The following is a 25,340-nucleotide window of genomic DNA, read 5'->3' on the forward strand; positions in this document are numbered from 1 at the left end:
AACATATTCAAAGTCTGATTTAATTAATCTTCATTTTTCATGTTTTTTGGGGGACAATACATCTTTAACACATTTTCACAAGAGTGGTTATTGTTGATTTACGTGGGCATTGTTATGATAGAGAATAATCTCATATTAGAATTTGAGAGAAGGTTAAGCAAAAATAATAATAATAATGTCATAACAATTCAGAACTAAATTTAATAACCCATAAACATGGTTTAATATGTCATTACTTTTTTTATGCAATGGTGTAACAGTATTCATGTTGATGGCACAATGGTTACATGTATTAACTAGAAAGCCACTCTGAGATTGCATACTTCCGCCTACTCTAAAATTCTCCTACATAAGAATTCTCCAGGAATATATATATATATATATATAAATCCAAAAGCAAATTACTGAAAAAATGACAATGCTGTGGGTATCAGTGGCTGGATCTCAATAGAGATACAAAAAAAAAAGCGAAAAGCTAAATCAAAACGATAAGTACAAAAGCCAGAAAAGTTAGCAGAGCTTTCGGGTATATATATATATATAGCTCTGATAACTTTTCTGGCTGTTTTACTTCTCGTTTTGATTTAGCTTTTTGCTTTTATTTTGTATCTCCATTGAGATCCATTTTTTCAGTAATTTGCCTTTGGATTTATATATATATATATATATATATATATATAAACACAGCAGGCAAAGAACATTCATTCTAAACCGCCCGGTGATATACTGAAATTTAATTAATTAATTTGAAACGATAAAGATGAGGAAATCTGTGAGAATGAGAAAAAGTCGCCCCAACCGAGACTCAAACTCGGACCGTCTCCTTGATATGCAGTTGCCCTAACCATTACACCAAATTGGCATACACATGCTTGTAGTGAAATTAGCCTAAATCACACATAGCATTAGCATTATATATATATATTTGTGTGTCTTAATGCTATGTGTGATTTAGGCTAATTTTACTACAAGCATGTGTATGCCAATTTGGTGTAATGGTTATGTAACCAGCCTTTCAACTAACAATAGTTTCAGTTGACTAACAATAGAACAGCAACACCAAAAACAAACGGGTGAATTTTTTTTTTAATACAAACTCCGGCATTGAAACAATGACCATTCTAAAATCCAGAGTTTTTCGGATCTAGAGATAGATGCCATATGTTGCGTCTGGCCAGATGAAACGGGCTACCTGTACATTTATAGATGTTGTGCCGCTGCACAATAATTAAAAGATGAAGGTGTTAGCAAAATGACTAGGTACAATTACTTTGGCTACATACATGCAATGTTTGTTGAAGGCATGGTGAAGGGATTTCATTCTACTGGTACATGTCTTGCACTGTTTTGATGTTGCACATACTTTTGTGTTATGTTCCTGTGCTTGGAGGATGACTGTAGTTGATGAAGAATTCTGGTGGTGAGAGGATGCATTACCCATATGGGGAAAGCATCCTCTCACATGACGGCTTAGTTTTATCAACTATGAACTTGTCTTGATAAAAACATAAGAAAAAAAAACGTAGTCCTAAAAACCTAACCCTCTAAATAATCTCTCTCAAACTCAAAATATGTTAAAAGATTGTCAAGTAGAGAATTATTGCAATACCCTCAATACAAGCTCACTGAGCCATCCAGCTCGTCGATTCAATCGGGTTTTACTTTGTATATGAATGAATAAAACATACTTAAGCATTTTAACCGAACAATCAGCATAATCTTTGTTTGGGTGACATTTCCAAACATCCCAATGCTTCCAAAGACATGCCGAAGATGACGTCCTTTATTTTTAAATAAAATAATAAAATTCACTTTTTGGCTCAGATATATACTGTTTTGTATATTTTTCAGCGTTTCCTAACCTCTTGAAACCATTCTAAGGCATTCCATGCGATACAATGTCAAAATGTTGGCTACAACAACATAGATATCTGGGGCATTTTAGGTCATTACCTGATTTCTCTCTACGAAAGTATTTAAGTGTGTCCCATAAAAGCTTTAGTCGTGTACAGCGCCACCTACTGGTGGTTCCGGGGACATTGCGTCAAGAATAAAATTAGGAACTACTGTGTTACGGCCATTGACTTTGTTATACACTATCCATTCACTTTGAAATATATAGACTAAAAAATGAAAGCAATACTGCAGGATATGGAACATTATACCTTAATTTTGACTGTTCAGACTTTGCGAAAATAAAAGACGCTAAAGAAAAAATGGTGCTGTGTGAATTAAATGATGCACGCAAACACCAACAAAAGTATAAAATGCCAAACTATTTATTTGATACATATAGATAAAATAAAAAAGTTCAACATAAATCGATTAAAAAATAATAATCGCTGAGGAAACATGAATTGTTAAGTTTTTATGTTCAACAATATATAAAACGTTTTGTTTGTGTGTGTTCATTTTTATTCATTTACATTTTATTTTTATTTCAATGGGGTTGATATTTTTGAATTTTTTTTGTGTGGGAGATTTGTTAGCTATTTTCTACTTCTGTAATTAAATTGTGGTCTATAGCAGTAACCGTAACCCGTGCTCCACACGGTCTTGTCTGCCTGAATAAAACATTTTAATAATAAAATATGAATATGAATTAAGTTATAGAATACTAATAAAATTACAGTTGCTTACGGACACACAAAAGTGCACAACTCGAAATTAAATGATGTGCTCGGACAGAAACTTTTAAATTGTGGGTGTATTTTTCGTTGATATTTTGTGACAACACGACACCCATTTGAATTCGTGTTATTTGTTTCATTTCATGTTTTTTTTATATTTTGCAAATTTTTTGTGTGTGACGTTTCGTATCTTTTTTGCTAGTTTTGTAATTTCATTTTTAACCTGAAGCGATGATACTTAATAATTACACATGTCGCGGATTCGAACTCGAACGTATACTATGCATTGATATCAATGGCTACAGCGTTTTACTCACTGAGCCACACCGTGATTTACAAAAATCATTCTGTTCAAAGAATAGGTGTAATTAATTATTATTAATTAAAAACAACGACGCAATCATTCGATACGGTTGACTGTTTTTTAGCGGACCGGCATGGTATTTGTAGATCTGGCCGCGTATTTTTTTTTTCCAGGATGAACGAGGGCAGAAACCATGAATAATTCATTACCTTAATTATTTCCTATTATAAAGAGTTGCAAGATAGCTGATCTACTTCCTAAATATACTAAACCTAACCCTCTAAATAATCTCTCTCAACTATTAAAAAAAACATGTTCTTGAAAGACCGCGAACCGAGGGCTCTAGTGTAATAGGTTAATGCCTTTACCACTAGACCAAACATTTCGGTTGGCGAACGCTGTTTACAAAAATGATGTAATATCTCTGCATACTCTCTCTGCTGAATGTAGACAATATGCGCATGCGCGAGAGTAGTTGGGGGTTAAGCCACGCCCATTTATGCGATTTACGCGATCTGGCCTGGCGGTACACAACAGAGGAGGTTGCATACTTTATACAGTGACGTAACATGGTCAAATTACTGCTATTTTTGGCCTTTTTTTAGTGTTTATCCTTAAAATTCAGTAAAGTGACTCTAACTTTATTTTATAAACTCAAAAACACTCAATCCTTCCCCACTCCCAAGATCAACATACATTATCTCCTTATTTTCAAAATATGGCTGCATCATAAGCAGTTTTTGTGACTCTCACTATAATTAGAGTAGTACTGGGTTATTATTATAGATTGACTTATAAGGTGGTTACTATTAGAAGGGGGGTTACTATTACTATTAGAGTGTGGGTTACTATTAGAAGATTTACGGTATACAAAAGGCCCACATGAGTGAAGCCTGTTCACTCAAATGTAGGTCAAACAAAGGTCAACTAAATAAGTAAAAACTATAAGTAACAAATTCAGAACTTACGCTCTGGCATCTTAAACAAACAATCTTATCTTTGATGATTATTTGTTCTCTTTCAACTATTTTTGTTGACTCGCCTCAAACCTAAAACTGAGGGCACACAAACAATTTCGCTCAACGACGAAACACAAGGGAAACAGGGACACGTTTGAATGTGCCAAATAGTTGATTTTGTTTCCATTACAAAACAACAAGAAGGCCATATACATGGCTGCCCGTGCTCAAATTTAAGTTAGTGTTTACCAACCGACAAAGTGAGCTGTAGAGTCGCATTGCACGTGACTAAAAATACCAAATATTTATTCATTTGTTTGGGTACCGATGGTGTTCCTTTAATATGGGGTGGTTCGACTGTAATATTTAACTTTAAAAAAATGTACTGTGTTTTTCTATTTTTTTATTTATACCGTATTTATTCGAAAACGCCCCGCTTTGTTGAATAACGCCTCTCCACATGCATAATATTGTATTACAACACATCAATTCGTTCCAGAATTCATTCAATGATTGACATGATCTTTACCAAGCAAGCATTTTGATACAATTTACAATATATTTTATCACTTCTTGATATTAATTGTGTTGTATTTTTGTACTTATTTAATTATACATGTTACCATATATTACACCCAAAAAAATAAACGCCTCCCCCTAATAAACTCCTCCCTAAAAACCCTCCTCCTGAACAATGAAGGCGTTAATTTGAATAAATACGGTACTTAACTTTTTTATTTGCTGCAGTGTTAAAAAAAAATTTCTGATTTATATGAATTAGATCAATAAAAGATGAATGAATGAGGCCTAGTATATTTTAGTACAGTATATTTTAATAAAACAGATAGGTCGTCGTCGTGAAAATAAGAGCGCTAAAAAAAAGCAATTTTAATTGCATCTTTAAAATGCATCTTTGGCGCTTCATAAAGGTTCGCGCGAATAATCCAAATTCAATATTATTACGTACACTAGGCCTAGGCGCACCTGGACTAGGCCTCCTTTGTATTATATTAGCCAGCTAGGCTAGGCTACCAAACAATACTCAAACGTCTACAACTTACATGGTAAGATTTCATTATTTATATAGGCCTAGGCCTATTAACATTTTAATTTAGGCTAGCCTGATTTATTCTGTCAACATTTAGGAAATGAAAACGGCCTAGCCTAGGCCCTAGCTAGGTACTACTCCAAATATAGCACTGTTATCCATGCTCACCTGTTACCAATTATAAAACCATTTGGAGTGAAACTTACATAAAAATGTCAAACAAAATTCTTAGGCCTACCACTACTAGGCTAGGCCCAGCCTAATACTATAGCCTAGTAGGCTAGGCCTAGGTAACCTTATAGGCTAGTAGTACTCGGGATCCAGTCAAGTCGCCCCATCGCAAAGTCGCCTCATACAAAGTCGCCCAATACAAAGTCGCCCCATCGCAAAGTCGCCCCAAAACAAAGTCGCCCCGGCACAGTCGCCCCATCGCAAAGTCGCCCCATTACAAAGTCGCCCCAACGCAAAGTCGCCCCAACGCAAAGTCGCCCCATCGCAAAGTCGCCCCATCGCAAAGTCGCCCACGGTTTTCGGTATGATTATGAAGCGCCGCCGCTAGTAGTACGCTGTAGTCGGTTGCGTTTGCTATCGATTGCGTTGTTACTTTGGTCGTATACATTATAATGTTTATCCTATTATATACATAATTTGTGTTTTAATTTTTATTTTACAGGTTTTAATGGAGTGATGTGCTTTTTAAAAATCATTAAAGAAATAGGCCTAGTCCCTTGTTTGAAAGTTCTAAAAAGATTATCCCTGATTTATAGTTTCAAAAATGTTAATTTAATATGATTTTAAAATTAGTTACCAGAGCCACAATTACGAATCTTTCTTCAACCTACGCGTGGATACCAGCTCATTTTTAGGATAATATAATAAATGTATAAATGTGTAGTAGGCCTTCGTATAGATTTACAGTAGTTAAAACAATAACAGTGTTGTAAGACAATGAGTGTTATAGGCTACTTATTGATCATTTTGCATTTATTGACAAGTTATGTGTCTTAATTTTATAATGACTTTTCAAAATAAAGAAAAAAAAAAAAATTTCATCGCCGACATGATTGTTTTACATGCAGGTATTTTAGTAAAATTTAAAACGCTACATTTTGACCATGGAAAAACCATCGTACAGTATCGTGTGCGTGTTTTTTAAAAAGGGGAATCCCCGACGGTCAGCAGAAAGACGTAGCAGCTGTGAGGAAACAGATACCAGAAGGCGCAGCTCCGATTGGTTTCAGAGAATGTTTCAGATGGCGAGTCGCCTTTTATTCAACAGCACAATGATCATTTTACTGAAGAAATTTTTTTCAACCCTTTTGGTTATAGAACATTCTAATTATCATGCCTAATAAATATCCTCATATCGGGTGTATATTTAATTTTAAATTAAACAAGACAGTGAAGAGGCACGGAATAATACGTACACGGACGTACGGCGAATAAAATAAAAGACACAGACGCAGCCTACGTTTCCTATAAAATATTTCACATTTAAATAATTATGTACTGTTAAATGACATTATGCTGGATAATACTATAATCTTAAACTATGTTTACAAATTGTCATTTTTTAAGGCACACATCTTTCTCATCATACTGACCTGTAAAATAGAAACAAAAATCAATTATTAATATAGGCCTAATAATAATAATAAATATTCATCGACCAAAGTAAAAATAATCTAGATTGTATAACATCATTTTATCGGGACCAAAATTAAACGCGACCGATTTCGAACGCGACTGATATCATCGTAAAACTCCGGCGGGGTTTCCCCATCTTCAGATGGTGCGTTGTAGTGCGACAACGGCGGAGTAATTACGGGGGATTCCCTCTGTCTGGTAAGCTAGCACGTTAGTGCGACCGCGGAGTGATTAGTCGGGGTTTCCTCTCTGATTATGGGGGTGCGTGCCGATCGTGTAACCTGAGACTACATGGCGGGGCTTCCCCTTTTATGCATACACGTTCCGTGTTATTTTGTGTATCATTGCGACATTTTACGCACTTGTAAACTATTTTTTAACGTTTTGGGGCGACTTTGCGATAGGGCGACTTTGTGATGGGGCGACTTTGCGATGGGGCGACTTTGCGTTGGGGCGACTTTGCGATGGGGCGACTTTGCGATGGGGCGACTTTGTCGGGGCGACTTTGTTTTGGGGCGACTTTGCGATGGGGCGACTGTGTAAGGGGCGACTTTGTATGGGGCGACTTTGCGATGGGGCGACTTGACTAGCATCCGTACTCGGGATACAGTCAAGGATCCCAGTCAAGTCGCCCCATACACTTACACTTACACTTAATGTTTGATGGAAATAGTTTAGGCTAGTGCCTATTAGATTCCATTTCTAGCCGAAAATAGTTGTCAAGTCTAGACTTAAAGATGTTCACTGAAGAGGCTTGTATTACATATTTAGGCAGAGAATTCCAGTGATGTATGACTCTGATGGTAAAAAAGTTGACCCTGCACATAAGATTTCCTCTAAGTTTTGGACGATATAGTTTTAAGCTGTGTCCCCTGGTTCTGATGTTGTGAGACAATTTAAATAAATCTTTTGGGTCAATATCCTCAAAGCCTTTCAAAATCATACAAAGTCACCCCATCGCAAAGTTGCCCCATCGCAAAGTCGCCCCGGCACAGTTGCCCCTATCGCAAAGTCGCCCCGGCACAGTTGCCCCTATCGCAAAGTCGCCCGCGGTTTTATTTCGGTATGAAGCGCCACCGCTAGTAGTTTGCTGTTTTAATCATATCGGTTGCGTTTGATATCGATCGCGTTGTTACTTTGGTCGCGCTAAATGTCGTATAATAGGCCTATATTATAATGTTTATCCTATTTATACTAGGGATAACGATGCAAAATTAAAGACCCCTTACCTGCAATTTTGGACGTTTTTTGGAAAATAATACATATATATCACTTTAAAAACATTAAACCATGTCATTCCTTGTCTTAAATGTACGTTTTATGGTAAATTATGATAAAAAGTGAGAAACAATGCACTACCTAAGTAGCTCGCGGCGATCGACCTCTCGTGGACGGTCTTAGGCCTAGCCTAGCTAGGCTTAGTTTTGTAGGCCTAGCTGGTAAACATCGGTAACGTACGAACATCGTACGCTAGCTATATACCTAGCCTGACGTTGTATAGTTGCTGCATTAATTGTCTTTCTATTTTTGCCAGACTCCGTTGATGCAAATTGGGGAAAACCCGGTATTTTCGCTGAAAAGTTAGGAGTCTTCCATTTGTTTTGGCCTCACGATCGATCGAAAAGTGGGCGAATTACAGGTGAAAAACAAAAATATCAATCCGCGCGCAATGCATTTTGGGATTTATAGCGGGCCGCTATAATTATTAGAATCAACTTATTTTTCACATTTTTAACCGTTTAAAGACGAAAAAAGTTATCGCAATAGGACCATATAGTATTATTTTTACATTAAATATAGTTTGTGATCTTAAATTAGATCTAAAAAACGTAGGGAAGGGGGCTTTAAAAGTTGTTATTTTTCAACCAATTTAAACATTATCTGTTAGTATTTTGTTTCAATATTCCAATAAAGAAAGAATTACGAAAATCTGACTTGTAGTTTTTCGAAATATAGGGTCTAAAACATCGCCGAAAATGATCGTTTTTGGCCATGAACGTTGTAAACAAATTGCGCCCCTCAGTCGACAATTGTATGAACTACGCCGTTTTTCGCTAAAATAATTGCATATAATTACGTTTTATAGTAATTTATTTTATATATCAACATTGGAAATATCAATAAAATATGTCATTAAATGTTTATAAAATATATAAAGTTGTTTATTTAATGGAATTCGTACAAATTCCTTGCTCTAAATTTGTGTAGTAACGATCAGTACAGAGTGACCACGTGACATCGCGGTACACGCGAGAGAAAACATTCCGCTGTGGGTGATTCGCGTCCACCAATCAAATAGCCAGAATCCAAAATCATTCAACCGTGAGCTCTGCCGATCACGGGAAATCTTAGTTTTGATTGACTTACGATGACATCACATCACAAAATGAAGGTTTTGTAGTTGAGCCTCACATAATTTTCACAATTTTATTTAAAAAATGAAATAAATGGACCTTCTTTATGGTATGTGTGATTTTTCTTTAAAAATTTGAAATTAATGTAGACATCTAAGGTGGATGACATATTCCGTCAAGGACGACACATTGCTTGCGTTGGGTGAGGAACGATTTTAACCAATTGAGTATGTGACCTGTAATACCGTAGTGTTCAAGTTTTAAAAGCAAACGGGTATGAGAAACTCTGTCGAAAAAAAAAGAAGCACTGCATCGACTTTCTTGTTTTTGTCAAGAGATGAAGCCAAATCGGACGTTGTTAAAACCAGTTAGTGTATCACAACCCCTTCTTTTGCGAAAACCATGTTGGGCATCATTTAAAATGTCAAAACGGTCCAGATGATCCATAATATGACTTGATAATGTCATGTTCCATTAGCTTACAACAAATGGAGGTGAGTGAGATAGGACGATAGTTGCTTGGAGAACTTTTACTACCTTTCTTATGGATGGGAGTTACAGTATGAGACATGAACCAATCTGATGGTAATGTAGCAGTATTCAGACTTTGAGTAAAAAATGTTGCGAGAATGGGAGGAAATTCATTTGCACACCCTTTTAAAATCCTGGCTGTATCTGGTCTGGTCCAGAAGCTTTGTTTGACTGAAGGTCAAGGAGTAATTTCTTGACTCGGGCCCAACGAACAAGGTTTTAAGACGATTGGGACCAGATGATTGGGCCCAAATCGGGCATTTGTTATTTTGGTCAAAATAAAATTAAAACCAACTTTTGGAATTTTTTATGGCGCATGCGACTAGCTATGCATTTTTTTTATCATATCGGTAGTATTTAAAAAGATTTATTGTGTCGCGCTATTTTGTATTTGCCGCACTATTTTGTATTTGCCGCACTAAATACATTTTCGTGATAATTATACATTTCGTGATCGTTTTTATGTTAGGTAGATTATTCATTTACCGTCTGGATATTTTTAGTTGTTGATGAATATTTATTATGCTAATTATATATTTCATTTACTTTATTACAGGTGAGGAACAGAGGATATGCTTTTCAAAATTACCGTAAAAATATGATTGTTTATAATTATAATTATACTTATTAAATGTTAAAACTTTTAAATGTAATCATTTTAATATAATGAATGTCAAATGTCAGATAATTTTACGTGGTGGTAGGAGATGACAAGGAGTTATCCGCCGAGTGCGGATAACTAGATAACTAATAATACAGGAAAAAAAATGATTTCATGCAATAACAAGGAGTTATCCGCAGTTATAAGACACAGACTTTTTTGATTAGTTATCCGCCAAGGTGCGGATAACTAATCAAAAAAGTCTGTGTCTTATACATATAATGGTATGCCGTTTGTAATTAACATCTGGGTAATTTCTGCATGTACACTGGGTAAATCGCACACCTTTTTATTATTCTTATAATTATATCTATAGTGTTTTGTCAATACGCTACGGTAGATTCATTTTTCCTCAATCTACATATTATTTTATAATATAATATGCCTACCCTAAGTACTCTGGCATCCTTTGTATTGTAGGCATAGAAAGAACGTCTCATAATGTAATAAATACTCTGTTAGTATTACTAACTATAAACTATATTTTAACTATTAATTTTTTTACAATGATTTTCAAAGAGTACACATTTACAAACTTCTTGCAACCTGTAAAATAAAAACTGTTCAATAAATTATTTTTAAATTGGGAAACGTCGAAAATGTATCTAGGCCGCACATATAAACGCCCGACAGAAATAAAACTGGAACACAACCACAAAAGCGTATCAGTGATGCTCCGTACCGAATACTGGATGTTGATTTCTATCAGAATCAAAATAAAATGCAATCGATTTTACCATATTGAACACAAGGCTATCGGGCCCAGCGAATGAGACGATCGGGACCAACATGGTTCCTAACACATGAGACGATCGGGCCCAACGCTGAAGACCACATTTTCTGGACCTGATCGTCCGTGGTCCCGATCGTCTGACAACCGTACTAGGAGCTAGGCCTAGCCATTCTCTATCTAGGGCTAGTATAGGCTATCTATGGTAAACAGGCGATTTTCTTAGTCATTGGTCCACATAGTCTTAATCGTTGGGCCCAATAGTCTAAACATTCGGCCTGATAGCCAAGTGTATCATTTGTAAATCTGTTCCATTATAGGCCTAGCTAGTTTATAATTGAGTTCTCGGCATACATACCAAGTGGATGAAATGAAATATTGTGTTGTTGATGTTACACTACAGTAACCAAATTATTGAAAAATGGCCTACCAGTATCCATTTTTAAAATTTTGTGAAATAATTTTTTGAGCTCGACTACAAAAACACCATTTTTGTAAGCCAAGCATGTAAATAATGGTTTACAATTACAATTTAGGATTAATTAGTGGGTAATTTATTTTTATTTTCAAGTTTTTAATAAAAACGGAATTGACATGGCAATGAAAGGCCAAGATGATCCGCATCAGTTGCTACACAGATTGGTAGTTAAAATACTTCAACGAAAAGAAGGTATGTTTATAAAAATAGACAGAACGATAATGTACTATATTTACCCTAGATCATGAAGTAGAAATCTTTAACTAGCAAAATTAGATGACTATGAAATGCAGTATTATGTCCTAATGGAAAATAACTGACATGATAATATTATTCAATAAAATAACAAATGTCTATTATTTTAATATATTTACAAACAAAACAAGAACAAAGATATGTATAAAATTATTATATTAACGAGATTCTGGTTTTTTTTGTGACTGCATATTTTTCAAACATTCATCTTTTTGATTTAAAATCATCATAAGATGGTGCCCGTCCATTGGACCTGGTAGTTATATTTAATTGCCACCAAGCGTAATTGTGACCCTAATTAATGTAGAGTAGATTATTAATTCTGAAAGCTCATTTTATATGGTTTTTGCTGTACATAACGTTATAGTTTATACATGAGTTTGAGAGTTTGTACATTTCAGTTGTTATACTATACATCAAGACAAAATCGTTACATACTAAAAAGACAAGCATACTTTATATTCCTTGTTTGAAACACATGGTGGTACCATAAACCTACCTACAGTATATCTACTAAAAGTGGTTATTTGCCATGTAAACCTTAAACGATTTTACAGTAGAAAAAAAATCAATGGAAAGATTTCTTCAATTATAACATTTTGCAAACATTTGTATTGCAGATAAGGTTATAGCAGAATTTCAACATGTACTCAGAGTGATTAGTAGGTTAGAATTCATTTATTTATTTGTATCTAGCATTTCTGGCAGCTTGTTGGATAAGCTCATCTTCCACTACTGACCATGTTCAGCTACTGAGTTAGATCTAGACAAAAATTAGTGAAATCTAGTTACTATCTTTTCAATACAAAAACTCCAGCTAGCAGTAGCACAACACTGTATCAACATTTCGTATTTTTATATTAAATCTTTAATTGCTACATTTTTTATTAAAAAATGAAATAATTTTCTGGTATCTTCACATCTTTATAGTAGTTTTTTATAATTTTATTTTTATGAAATTGTTGAGCTGTATGTATTGTATTGTTGAGGGTCCCAATGATCAGTTTTTTGGATGGGCTACCCTCATGAAACATGGTTCAATATTTTAAAAAATAATATAATATTATATGAAATCATAACTCTATAGCTCTGAACATACCATAATTAATATAAAAATATGTACTGTTGTTTCTAAAAATCAAATTAAATTACTACATAAATTGCAATTTGTCATTTTTTTACAGTAATTTTTCGTTAACAGTTGAGCCTGATGAATTTCAAGTCCTTGAAAAAATAAAAAAAAAGTGTAAGTTTCAAAGACAATTTCCTTAAAATTTGTATAGCTAAAAGTAACTAGCATATCATTCAGATTTAATCCTCACTTGAATCAGATTATCATTCTCTTTCCCAGAGTTGTATATCCAAAAGTACTTTACTTTCAGTCTCTTTAAATTGTCATTATTTTGCAATTTTTTTTTCGGAAAACATATTTGTAATGGTCCCATCAAATTAAAACAGTCCCAACAGTGTTCCAGTGGTCAATATTGATGTTACATTGAGTCTTCTTATCAATGTGTTGATAATATTTTAATAATAACAGCTAATTTATTTTAATGTAGTGGCTTTGCAAGGACACGCCAATGATGCTGTAAGATTCATGCAGTTATATAGACAGCTACAAGAACAGGTAAACATTTGATTTTATTTAATTTGTTGCTATTATTACAATACTGGCATCTTGCATGTGTTTTGCGTGGTGTACCCTTTGCAAAAAAGCCGTATACGATCCGTATACGCTGAAAACGTATACGACGTATACGGATCGTATACGATTTCACTGTTTACATTATTTCCACTCTGTTGCTCCACAAAGAGTTGGCGTCGTATATGTTTAGCATACGTAACGTATACGTTGTTTATTCATGATAAGAATATCGTATACGGGACGTATACGAATCATATACGAACAAACTAGGCCATTTTATAAATTATAATAGTAGTAATAAGTAGAATAGAGCTAAATAAAACATTTAAATTGTCATTACAACAAATACGTACGTAGGCTGGCTCTCTGGCCTGGCTAGCACCAGCCACTAGTCTAGTAGTATTATTAGTATAGCCTAGTACTAGTAGTAGTATTAGGAGCTAGGACATAAGACCATATTTGTTTCTATTTATTAGATAGCCTAGGCTACCGATAAAATTCAAACAACGTTTTTCGCAAGTCAATAAAATACGCTAAACAGGTATACTACTACTAGGTAGGCCTAGAAAGGACAAGACAAGGGGCCATTTTCACGATGTTGTTTGCAGTTTTCCTTTATAAAATATGACAGAGGTCAGTAAGTTCAGCCGCCGACGACGACCGAGCGTCGCTCGGTTGCCTACAGTTGCAACTCGTGGTCGACTCGGCTCTTCGGTGGCCAATCATGCATATCATCGGGTACGTCGTTCAATCTTCTCAATTCGTCACACCACGTGCGAGCTTTGGGTGGTCAAATTACATCGTTTATGTTAAGCGATATTATTATTATTATTATTTAGCATGGAGATGGAGTAACAATAATTTGGCAAATAATGCCGAAGAGGAAAACCATGATCCAAAACAGAAGTGGGATGTGTTGATTATGTACATTAACATTATATAATAATAATTATTTAACGATGAATACAATCGGATTTTGAATATGAAGTTGATCACTTCCGTAGAAAAAAATGAAAAAACAAAATTGTGGTTATAGTAAATACAATTATATCGAATTTCAATTTTTTCCCGGTTAAGCAAACAGATTGAATTGCTTTCATTTATCTCAGCGGTATTTCTGCTTGGCGATTAAGAAATCATAAAACATGTCTTTAAAAAATAACCACCCTCAACTGTAAATAACAAATTAAATAAGTCTACTAAACATTGTTGATTTCCCATGGACCCAACAATACCCCAACTATTTCATTCATAATTGTTTATTTGTAACAGTTTATTTGAAATCCTTGTCCTTTGTTAATTCAATTGTGTGACAATTAAATTAGATTGTACATGCTGATGCTGTATATTATGTAAAAAGATGAGTCAGGTTTATCAGATTCTTGAAAAAGATCAAAACTTTGAATTCTCAAAATGTGTTCTATATCTTTATTTGGAGTTAGACTCGTACTACATTCATTAAAATGATAAACAAATATCCAGCAGCCGTGTGTACAGAGGGGGCACAACAAAACTATTAGCTACTAATATTGTACACAATTTATTACATCATTTTTTAAGTAACACATATTCAATATTATAGTAAAACGTCTATACGTCAATACGTAGTTACGAGGCGGTATCCTCGCAACTAGGCTCATAGTTGTTTACCACTCCAACACATATGATATGAATAAAGCCTATCTTATTAAATAGTATCTCGCGCCCGCGCATATACAACAAAAAGTTACAAAGGTTCACATATTTATATTAACGATTTTTTTAAAATTTACGAATTAAATATTAAATAAAAATATAATTAAATACCGCTTGGCCTGTCAATGATGGAGGCATAAAAATGGGGGCGTGGGGTACCTTTTTACCAGGGAGATGTAAAATAAGTATTTAACATTTACCTGGTTTTACTACGTTCGCGTACAATTTATCATTTGGATTTTTTAAGTTACATGTAGGTTATGTTAAATTGTATTCATCAGTGACAACTCTAGGTAATTTACAGCAATTAGTTCTGATGCCTAAAATAGTAAAATGCTTAACGTCGGAGCTTCTTTTTTTGTATTTTTGGCTGTTGAATGTTTTGTTGGCACCCCCTAATGCACCATATTTTTATTTCACCGTTGTTGATTTACTACTAGCTAGAGTAGGTTATTATAATAATACAACCAATATAACCAAATCTAATATATGGGGGAAAGCTAGCTAGCTTATTTTCACAATGAGTGTACCACAGACTCTTTTCCTTGGCGTATTTTTCCCAGGCCTAGTTACTCTTAGTTTACTAGAGCTGCTGCAGTAGCTGCATGTTCGATCTATACAATTACAATATGCCTATAGCCTAGCTAGCTAGAAGTCATCGAATTTACTATCTACTTTGGCCTACTGTAACTAGGCCTACATCCCATTTTTTATTTTTTTATGGCGAGTTAAAACCCGTAGCAAAAAAAAAAATCCGGACAACAACAATGATGATTGAAAATGAATGAAATCTGATCCATCCATGTGATGCATGCATGCAGCACACACAACAGGCACGTTTTGGGCGAATTTATTTGGATCATTCCATATATATAATAGGGAGCCACATGTATTCTACATTTTTATTACATCGTAATTTATGGATTTTACTTACTCGTTTTAAATTTAATATACTGCGGGTCCAATTTAATATTTATTTATTTATTTCCAAGTACATTAATATTAATTAAAGCACTTTCAAATCAATAACAGCACATTTTGTATGATTCACTTATTAATGGAACGTACCAAAGGTAAAGAAATAGCAGAGGGGATAAACAAGACGGAACAGCCTGAGTGGGTTTTTATGCTTGATAGAAAAATAACGTCTTGTAAAATACAGCACCAATTTTTTTCATTAGCGAAAACTATGAACTAAATCATCATAGGGAATTTAATGTACATATACCGACTGAAAAAAAAAACAAACAAATTGTACACTAATTATTGAAGTAAAGATGCTCCTGCCATCGTAAACCTATGCTATCGTCGTCTTGTAAAAAGAGGGACAGTCCCTTTTCGCTTGGTAATATGATGCAGTTTGTATACACGCGTACTTGTATCGTATACGGGTCGTATAATTAGGAAATTGTTTATAAATGATCATATACGGTTCGTATATGTTTATTATGCGGGCAGGAACTTCCGAATTGACGTATACGTTTCGTATACGAAATGGACTTCCTATACGAAACATATACGAAACGTATGTAAATCGTATACGTTCGTATACGGCTTTTTTGCAAAGGGTACACACCTGTAATGGACTGCACCATTAATCACTCCACACAACACCATAGTTACCATCCGTCTCGCGGGACGGTCCTGCTGAATTTCCTTGCCTTTAGTTGGTGAATCAGTTCAATTTGACCCTCCAAAAAAAGAAATTTAAATAAAACTAGATTTGAACTCGTCATTATGGACGAGTTAGATTATCCGCCGCGCAAACGCTACGTGAACGTCATACGTTCGAATATTGTGCTCAGAAAAACATTATGCCATTGTGACCTGAAGAATAAATAAAATGTTACTGTGCCCTCTATTTTGTGTCTAAGTATGTAACACTATATACTGTATACATACTACATACAGTGCAGAATAGGTGGAAATAACGAGACCCGCCTTTTATTCCAATTTTTAACATGATGATGTCATCATAATGAAACGTGTAGATAGCAATTTTGGAAGGGAATTATCTGAGCAACAACATATTAATGTGTTGAAGAAATTTGGATACGTAGAATATGGATCCGCGCTCTTTTAAATGTCATGAACTATTATGCAAAATATGAAAATATGACTTTTATAATTCAACTGGCCATATGATGACGTCACAACATCCGATGCGCAAAATTTGTACATGAATTTGTATCTACAATTCAACAGCTTCCAGCAAATGTTTTAATCATGAGTATCACTTTCCATTCTGAGGAGCTATAACATATTAAAATTTACTGTAATGATGAAAATAAGTGACCCAAGTGTTTCACGCTTTTGATCATAATGATGTCATTAAATAATTTTAAAATGGTAAATCATCATCACCTAGACAATATCAAAATCTGGAGGAAATGGAATACGCATAAGTGGAGATTACCGTACTGACGCGGGTATAAGCCCATACTCGGGTATAAGCCCACCCCCGACTTTTGTCTAATTTTCATGAAAAATGAGGCACTCGGGTATTAGCCCACCCATTAATTCAAAGATCTACAGTGTGTGCCGTAATACATTATTTTGCATTTGGTGACGTCCATACACCGCATACACCTACCTTTGATCATAACCAAGCTAGGCTAATAACATACGCTAGGGTAATATACGCTAGGCCATGTGAGGCCTAGCGGTCCTGTTTTGTTTACACTTCATCGCGGTCGAAGATCGCTTCACACACAACGCTCAAATCACAAGTCGCCAAAACGGAAAACCCCTATTTGGTATCGACTGCCATAAACAAGCTTATTAAATTTCTTTGGTACATTTATATCTAACGAACATTGTATACTTGCTTTTCTGCTTGATAAATTCTTGTTCAATTGATGTTTAAAATAAGATATTCTACGATAAACTACACAAACTATAAGCTTAATTTTCCGACACTCTACACCTCGTGTATTAGGCAACATCGTACACGTTGCAACACCTTGTGAGGGCGCTCGCATGGTAGTTTCAGCAGAGCCATATATACATGGCTCTGAGTTTCAGAGGAAGAATGTCCATGATTGAATACACAGTACATGTGCTGTTTTTGACGATCTGCATTTTTGGATCCTCAGGTATAAGCCCACCTCCCAAACTTGACGTGATTTCATGACACAATATTTGGTGAAAGAAAGAAGAATAAGATAGAAAAAAAACATGGGGGTGCGATTTTTAATGATATTGCAATATATTTTAATTTATTTTGATATAGTATTTATATGCATTTTTACTGTTTATGCAAATTTTATTCTAAATGTTTTTTATACAATCAGTGCAATAGGAGACCTACTAGGTAGAGATTAGGTTCGCTTTTTAGGAATCCTGTCTCTGCCTGGTTTTGTGTGATGTTTTCTTGTTCTTTGTTCACGTTTTTTGATATTGTATTTTTATGGAGACAAAATAAATGAATAGAAAATGAAATGAAAACCAATAAATTTAAGAATCAGCATGAAAATAATAACGTTGAATGATATTGATAATAACAGATTAACAAACAAAAGATTAAAAATATAATCTAATATTAGGAAGTACCTTATTATTGGGGACATTCGCATTAAACGCAAAATACTATTGTTTTACTAGGGAGTGTAATTTTTGGCCAACTAGAGGTGTCATTTAATTATCATGACTTTTACATGCGAGAGTACCTTACCGGCCACTAGGGATGCCAGTGAACTAAATTCGCTTCGCCACAGGGACATTCGCATTAAACCCCCCCCCCCCCCAAAAAAAATAGTGTAGTCTGTAATGCATTTCAAATCTCTGAGGTTGGTATTCTATGCAACATGTAGAGTTCCTCCACAGAGAAGTTAGGCTGAATATAGAAATATAAAGTTGTTACCATTTCCTGAAAATCAGTTCTCTGGTAATTACAGCCCCGGTATCGTGCGCATGTCTTTAGCTTGATAATTAATTACACACCCCATTATGAACTGTACCAATTTTTTTGGAACCTTGTTGTTGTTTTTTCATACATGGGATGATGTCGTGAAAAGTTCTGCATATATATCTGCTTTAAACATCAATTTAGCAAGTAGAAACTCTAGAACATGACTTGTTATCAAAGATTACTACAAATTTGTGTTTTTTGTTGTTGTTTGTATCGTGTAGGCTAAATTTGATAGCTAGCTATTAGTTATTAACCTACTAGTATTGTATGCTTCTACTACATACCATACAATTCTAAATGATAAAAACAATTTACATGAATATGAGTAGCTGAATAGACACAGAGAAATTACACAGATTTTACTACATGCGTGACAACCGTTCATTGTGCACGATCACCATAATGAATTACTGATGATTAAATAATTTGTTATTGCAGTGTGTCATGAATATTAGAGTTTAGATAACATGAATCAAAATGATATTGCCGTGAGCAAAATGATATTGCCGTGAGCAAAGTGATATTGTCGTCTTTGCTTCTTATAATTCTTGCTTTATCTTATTCACATAATATTGGTTTTGCTCTCTTTTCTGTCTATTAAGGTGTTTGCTTCATTGTTGTATCTTGATATTATTTAAATTATAAATTCCTTCACTTGCACTGATGAAGTACTAGTGTTGCCTGAAAGCTCTGCAAATTTTTTCTGGCTGTTTACTTTATCGTTTTGATTTAGTTTTTTGCTTTTGATATTTAATTGTAAGTTTTATTCATTTTAAAATCAAAATTAGTAATGTAAGTCAAAATACTGATTTATAGCTTTATTCTGTGACTGAAGACTGCCCTCTGTGATACTTGATATCATTTTATATCGTAAAACCCTTACAGGCCCGGAATGAATTGCCTCCATTCTCTTGGCAGCAGTTAAGTCAAATAATTTCTTCAAACTGCATACAGGGCAACTGCATTTATATTGCTTGCTTATTGCATTATTACTATATCGCTGCTTCCTAATAAACCTGAGTTAACATATTTGCTCAATAAAAAGTTTAGAAAATCTTTATTTTTAATTAATCTAAGTTAGGTTTATTATTTGATTTTTTGTTACAGGCTGTGTTGGCTAATCGCTGGGCTGTGCTTTATCTTTTGTTTGAACTTTATCAAGACCCACAGAAAAAGAGACCAAAGGTATTGGTATATGTGAAATTAATTTTAGCCAATTCCAAAAAATATTGACTTTTTCTTATTTTATTTTATACCAAATACATTCCTACCAGCTCTTTTTCAAGCTACGGAACATGTTCAAATCATTTACATTATGTTTGTTTCCAGATCACAGAAAGTAGAGCTTTCTTTAGTCATGGGCTTGCAAGTCATGCAACGTCAACACCTTATGTAGCAAGAAACATACATGCCGGACAGCAGCCATACAATACACCATCTTCAAAACACTATAGTGTCTCAAGCAGTGGGATAGGTACACATGTATTTTCTTTAACTTTATTTATAAATTTTATATAAATAGAATATCAATAAAAAAAACACAATTTCTTTAATAAATAATGAGCACATGAGCTGAGAATACTATACCGTCCATCCAGTCTTGTTTTATGTTCAAAATAATTCAGTACAGCATGGTCACCAATTGCAGACGCAGAGTTGGCATTTAAAACATGTGGTTAAACTGTAGAGGGCACCTTACAAAATACATTCAATCATAGAGGGTGCTGCTTTAAAAAAAATCTTAAACAAGTGTGTCATTATGCTGATGTACATTGTGAAAAATGCATTTTTTGCCTTTAGTTAACCAAAAGGGCTACTAGTAGGTGGTAACAAGATGTTTTTTGTATCCAAAACAATTAGGAAATATTGCACCTTTAGATCACTTTATTTATCTGGACACTACCTCCATTAGGAGGTCTGATAAGTGTAAATTGTTTGATTGTTTTTTGGCAGTCCATGTGCTCATTTGGATTGGCTTACATAGCAAAATGGGTAACCCTTACAATGCTAAAGTTCACTCATGCAGAATGTTTTTGTGCTGTTGAATTAAATCACATAAAGATACACAAATATACATGACAATCTTTTTTTTGATGATTTTTTGCTCAAAATTAAAAACATATTCCTAATAAAATTTCCTTTTAAATGGATGTTATTCAGTTTATTATATCAATGTAGTTAAAAGTCTAGAATGTTGCTGAAAAAAAAAACCATGCGCCTCTAATTGTCACTCAAATGATCTTCCTTCTCTAAGCCTATGCCTAAATCCTTTTGTCCCCCTTCCACCATCGTCACTTCAGTTCAGATACATCTCACACCTTTTCTTATAGTGCTGATTTTCAGGGATCGCTTGCGTAAAACCGTTCAAATAGTCAACTTTGGAGCATTTTTATGTAAAAAAAACCTATACTTTATTTCCAAAAGGTCAGTACTTCAATGACGTAGAAATCCAAAGAAATGGTATTCTGACTTACTATAGATGGAGTAAACATCTTAAAAAGCTTATTCCCCTAGGTGTCTGTAAGGGTTAAATTAGATATTGATATCAGGACAATTGATTGATTTAAACCATACCACTGCAATGTTCTCTGGGCTAGTCTATGTAAGCTCTAGAGATGTTATTATTTTTTTTAAGAAATAGGACAAAGAAATAAATGTTCAATAATGAGTGTCGAAACCAAACGAATATCTGCGATAAAGTCTTTCAGCTAAAAATTTCAAGCTTCTTTATTTCCAAGGTATAAGCACTCCAGCCTAGCATATTTGGCCAGTGGGAGTGGCTCTGGACCATGTAAATGGGGTCTAAGTAAAGTTAAATTATTTCACCAAAAAAAAAACAATGAAGAAAAGCTATTTATTTTTTATAGGTACAGGCATAAGTAGCATTACAGCTGATTCCAGACCTTGTTCTATTCCAAGGTATGTATGCATATATTCACAATTGACCTGTAATAGAATAGAAAAAATTGCTATGATAAGAGAAGCACATACAGTACCTACCAGCCATTGACACAAACCATGTAAATAGAATGGTTATTTGAAAAAGTTATTATAGCTATAGCTTTATAGCTTTAACTCATCACTGGGACACAGTTGTAATATGCTCATCTAGCAATAGAAGACACGGTAATATGAAGACTGTATTTTTGCAGGGGCTTTTTCATGAAGTTCATGATTGGAACCTTACCAATGATCGTCATGTCTATTGGCAACCCAGAAAGGAAATTTACACATGCTTATTGTTTTAGTCAGTACAGCGGTGATTGATAGTGCTTCTGTGTCGATATGTAGCCTAGACCTTGTGCTCTTTAGACCACGGTAGCTAATAATACAGGATCCGTTTATAATAGGGTGACTTGTCTAGGTCCAGACTTGAAAAACATCCTTTATATTTGAATTAAAAGGCCTATACTTTATACTTAACCTTTGTAATGCAAACAATATTGGTACATAAGCCTAGGCTAGAATTTAACTTTGACTAAAATGGCTTTTGGAAAAATATAAATGGTTGTAATATCGAAGGAAAAGGCTACCTTTTTTGTGAATTTTTTGTCTTTTTAAAATTTTAAGGAGGAAAGAAGGAAACAAAAAAATAAGATTCAGAGTAACCGGCAGTATGATTTTATGTCTAAATTATATTTTTATTCATTTTATAATTTTAATTTGTCTTTTTCTTTAGTCACATATTGATTTTTTATGAAATCAATTTTTTTTTATTATTAATCTTTTTTTGTTGGTCAATTTTAAGAACATTTTGATGATGTCTGGTCATCACAGTTGTAGCTCAGACCATGGACCTATACATTCTAATTTATATGTCCATGCTCAGACCAACACATCTAAAGCAGCATCTTAACAACTCCAAAACTGAACTTTCATCTTATATTTCTTTATTTATGATACATTTATAGCTTTGCTCCAACACCTGGTTACAATCTTGCTGAAAGAGATGTTCAGTCTATGGGAACCAGACTTGCTAAAATAATGACAAGCAGTCAGCCTGCTGAGCATATCATTTATAGAAATGTATTACCATCACAAGCTCAGGTAGTGGACAGATCTGTTTATACAATTGGAGAAGATGAAAACTGTAAGTATCGCAGTAATTTAACATTTTTTCTCACACTTTTCCGACTTTTCATGAAATAATATATTATTATATAATATTAATATCTCATTTTAATTTACTCAATTGACGTGAAAAAACATGTGTGACGGGCAAGTCATGCAATGTGATCTCTCTAGGTCGGCTGTCTGCGGCGATGTTGTGGTTTCGGAAAAATTTATTCAGAGACAGGCCTAGATGGACATGTTTTTTTAAGGGAAATTCATTTTTGCCAGTTTTGCGAAGGATATATCAAATGGCAACTCCAATTGCTATTTTACGAAAAACGTGAATGGCTAGTGTGAGCGTAGCTACAGGGTATTTTTTTAAATATTCATCCAAAATAATTCGCTTCCAAATAAACGCCTCCCTAAAATAAAAGCCTGAACAATCAATTTATTCAAATAAATATGGTAGGTAATTAATAATAAAATTACAAATAAAAAATGTCTTTCGTGTATATTTAAAAATTTATAATTAAAGATGTATATTGTCCCCCAAAAACATGAAAAATGAAGATTAATTAAATCAGACTTTAAATATGTTATTTTGTAGTTTTAACAAAGTTAATCACTTCCGTAGGAAAAAATGAAAAAAAAATAATGTTTTCACTTATAAAATGACAAAATAAATGGTTAAATTTCACCAAAAACCATTGGCTGGCAGCCAATTTGACCATTTTTTGCTTTAAATTACACTTTTTTCAGGTAAATACATTTTTTTCCGATCCAATTTTTGGTCAAAGTGGATAATTATTATGTGACATTAAAATGGCATATTCAAAAAAAAAAAAAAAAAAAAACATTTTTTCAGGGGGACAATACATCTTTAAACAAAAAAAAAAGACAAAAATTTCAGGTAGTCCAATTATAGAAGAGTTGACTATATAAATGTTTCTTTTATGATTAGATTTAAATGAAGGTTCTGAAGGAGCTATATTACGTGAATTGGTTTACATATTTCAAGGTATTGATGGAAAAATGATTAAATTTGACCAATCAGAGGAAGCGTATCGTATTGATAGACAGGTATGACTACCATTTAGGAATGAGTGATAAAATACTCACGGTAGGTTAAAATTTTCTTTTGTCAAAATGGTAACAGGTTCAAACATTTTTTAGCCAATTTGTTTCTTTGTACCCAAATAAATCAGCTATTTATATACTATGCCTAAGGGTATGTTCAGACTCGCGGAGTTACGGTGGAGTTATGTGAGCAGCGTACATATTTTTGTGTCTGAACCAGGCCGCAGATTAGCGTTAGGGAGCTGTTACTCCGCGCCAGTGGCGTTAATAACTCTAGCGGGAGAGTGTAGATTTCATAACTCTAATTCAGTGATGCATCAGTGATTTTAAAAAACATATACTTAAAATGGCATTAATGGGCTTTCGTAGAACCCCTATTAAATGTTAAAATCAGACATAGTTTGTCACTGATAATCGGACATGGAATGTTGATTGCATGTGTACAAAGGCTAATTACAGACTTTATTTCCTAAAACAAACGTATAAAGCTGGTTTTAGTGTTTTTTGCAGCATTGCCCAGCCTATAGTTGAAAATGTTGCACAGTGAGCTACTTGTTTGACCCCCATACAAAAAGTAATTGAACAAAATAATTCAGTGGATTTTCAAAAGTATTCTCCCATGGTTTACACAGGATAAAGAACTTTAAATTTTATTACGACTGTAGGGAATATTTCAAAAAATTTAAAACCACTAGTCATAATTATCCTCCTCAATTTACTGGCCCAACGCAGAAATTTCATCTACCAGTGCAATGCACACAGATCAAAGAACCGGCATCTTTAATAGTATTTCCTTGCAATGTTTGTTGAGCATTTATAATTTAAAAAATAAATAACTGTACTATCAATTGTGAGTACAAAATACACAATATCTTTTGTACTAACTTTTCTATAGATTGGTGTTGCACGTGCAGTTCGGGATCAAGTGCACAAACAAGCTGAACTTGGCTGGTTACATGACAAAATTAAAAAGTATACAGAAAATAGAAACAAAGACAAAACATTTGGGCTTGTTGGCCAGGTAAGTAAAGCAATGTATTACTTCCCATGCCTGTAGCCAGGGGGGTTTTAAGGGCCCCAGCCCTTTTTAGCGACCAACCACCAAAACTAAAGTCTAGATCTTGTACAGTATACAATCACAACAATGTGTATCACATTTTCCATATTTGGGGGAAATGGTTCGTTTTAATCGTCTATAACTAGTTATCTAACTCAACTTAATTATAAAACAGGGTATCAATAGGATGGTTTAAATCAGTACCGAAAGTATGTACTTAAACTTTATATTACTGAAATTTGCCCTTACGTACATTTATATGTAGACAGGGTATAGACCATTTTGGTAAACATACACCTTTGTATT

The 25,340-nt window shown here is 34.1% G+C and overlaps 2 protein-coding genes across 4 annotated transcripts in view; one reads left to right on the plus strand and one right to left on the minus strand.

Annotated features, from left to right (window-relative positions):
* Positions 1-25,340, minus strand: part of LOC144842685 (beta carbonic anhydrase 1-like) — a 307,431-nt gene that overhangs the window by 83,895 nt on the left and 198,196 nt on the right. The window lies entirely within an intron of this gene.
* The window catches only part of LOC144842634 (gamma-tubulin complex component 3 homolog), a 64,784-nt gene continuing 44,271 nt past the window's right edge, over positions 4,828-25,340 (plus strand). The window contains exons 1-12 of one of the 3 annotated variants that reach the window (XM_078699114.1): positions 4,864-4,957; positions 10,030-10,063; positions 11,436-11,534; positions 12,218-12,263; positions 12,782-12,843; positions 13,157-13,224; positions 19,955-20,032; positions 20,177-20,321; positions 21,715-21,766; positions 22,759-22,937; positions 23,862-23,980; positions 24,873-24,998. In XM_078699114.1, coding sequence (XP_078555240.1) covers positions 4,955-4,957; positions 10,030-10,063; positions 11,436-11,534; positions 12,218-12,263; positions 12,782-12,843; positions 13,157-13,224; positions 19,955-20,032; positions 20,177-20,321; positions 21,715-21,766; positions 22,759-22,937; positions 23,862-23,980; positions 24,873-24,998 — 1,011 coding nt within the window. In that variant the 5' untranslated portion in view covers positions 4,864-4,954. Of the gene's footprint in view, positions 4,958-10,029; positions 10,064-11,410; positions 11,535-12,217; positions 12,264-12,781; positions 12,844-13,156; positions 13,225-19,954; positions 20,033-20,176; positions 20,322-21,714; positions 21,767-22,758; positions 22,938-23,861; positions 23,981-24,872; positions 24,999-25,340 lie in introns of all 3 variants that reach the window. The other 2 variants (XM_078699116.1, XM_078699117.1) reach the window with 2 other exon arrangements.

Source organism: Antedon bifida, chromosome 5, assembly GCF_963402885.1.
Source record: "Antedon bifida chromosome 5, ecAntBifi1.1, whole genome shotgun sequence".
Taxonomy (NCBI): Eukaryota; Metazoa; Echinodermata; class Crinoidea; order Comatulida; family Antedonidae; genus Antedon; species Antedon bifida.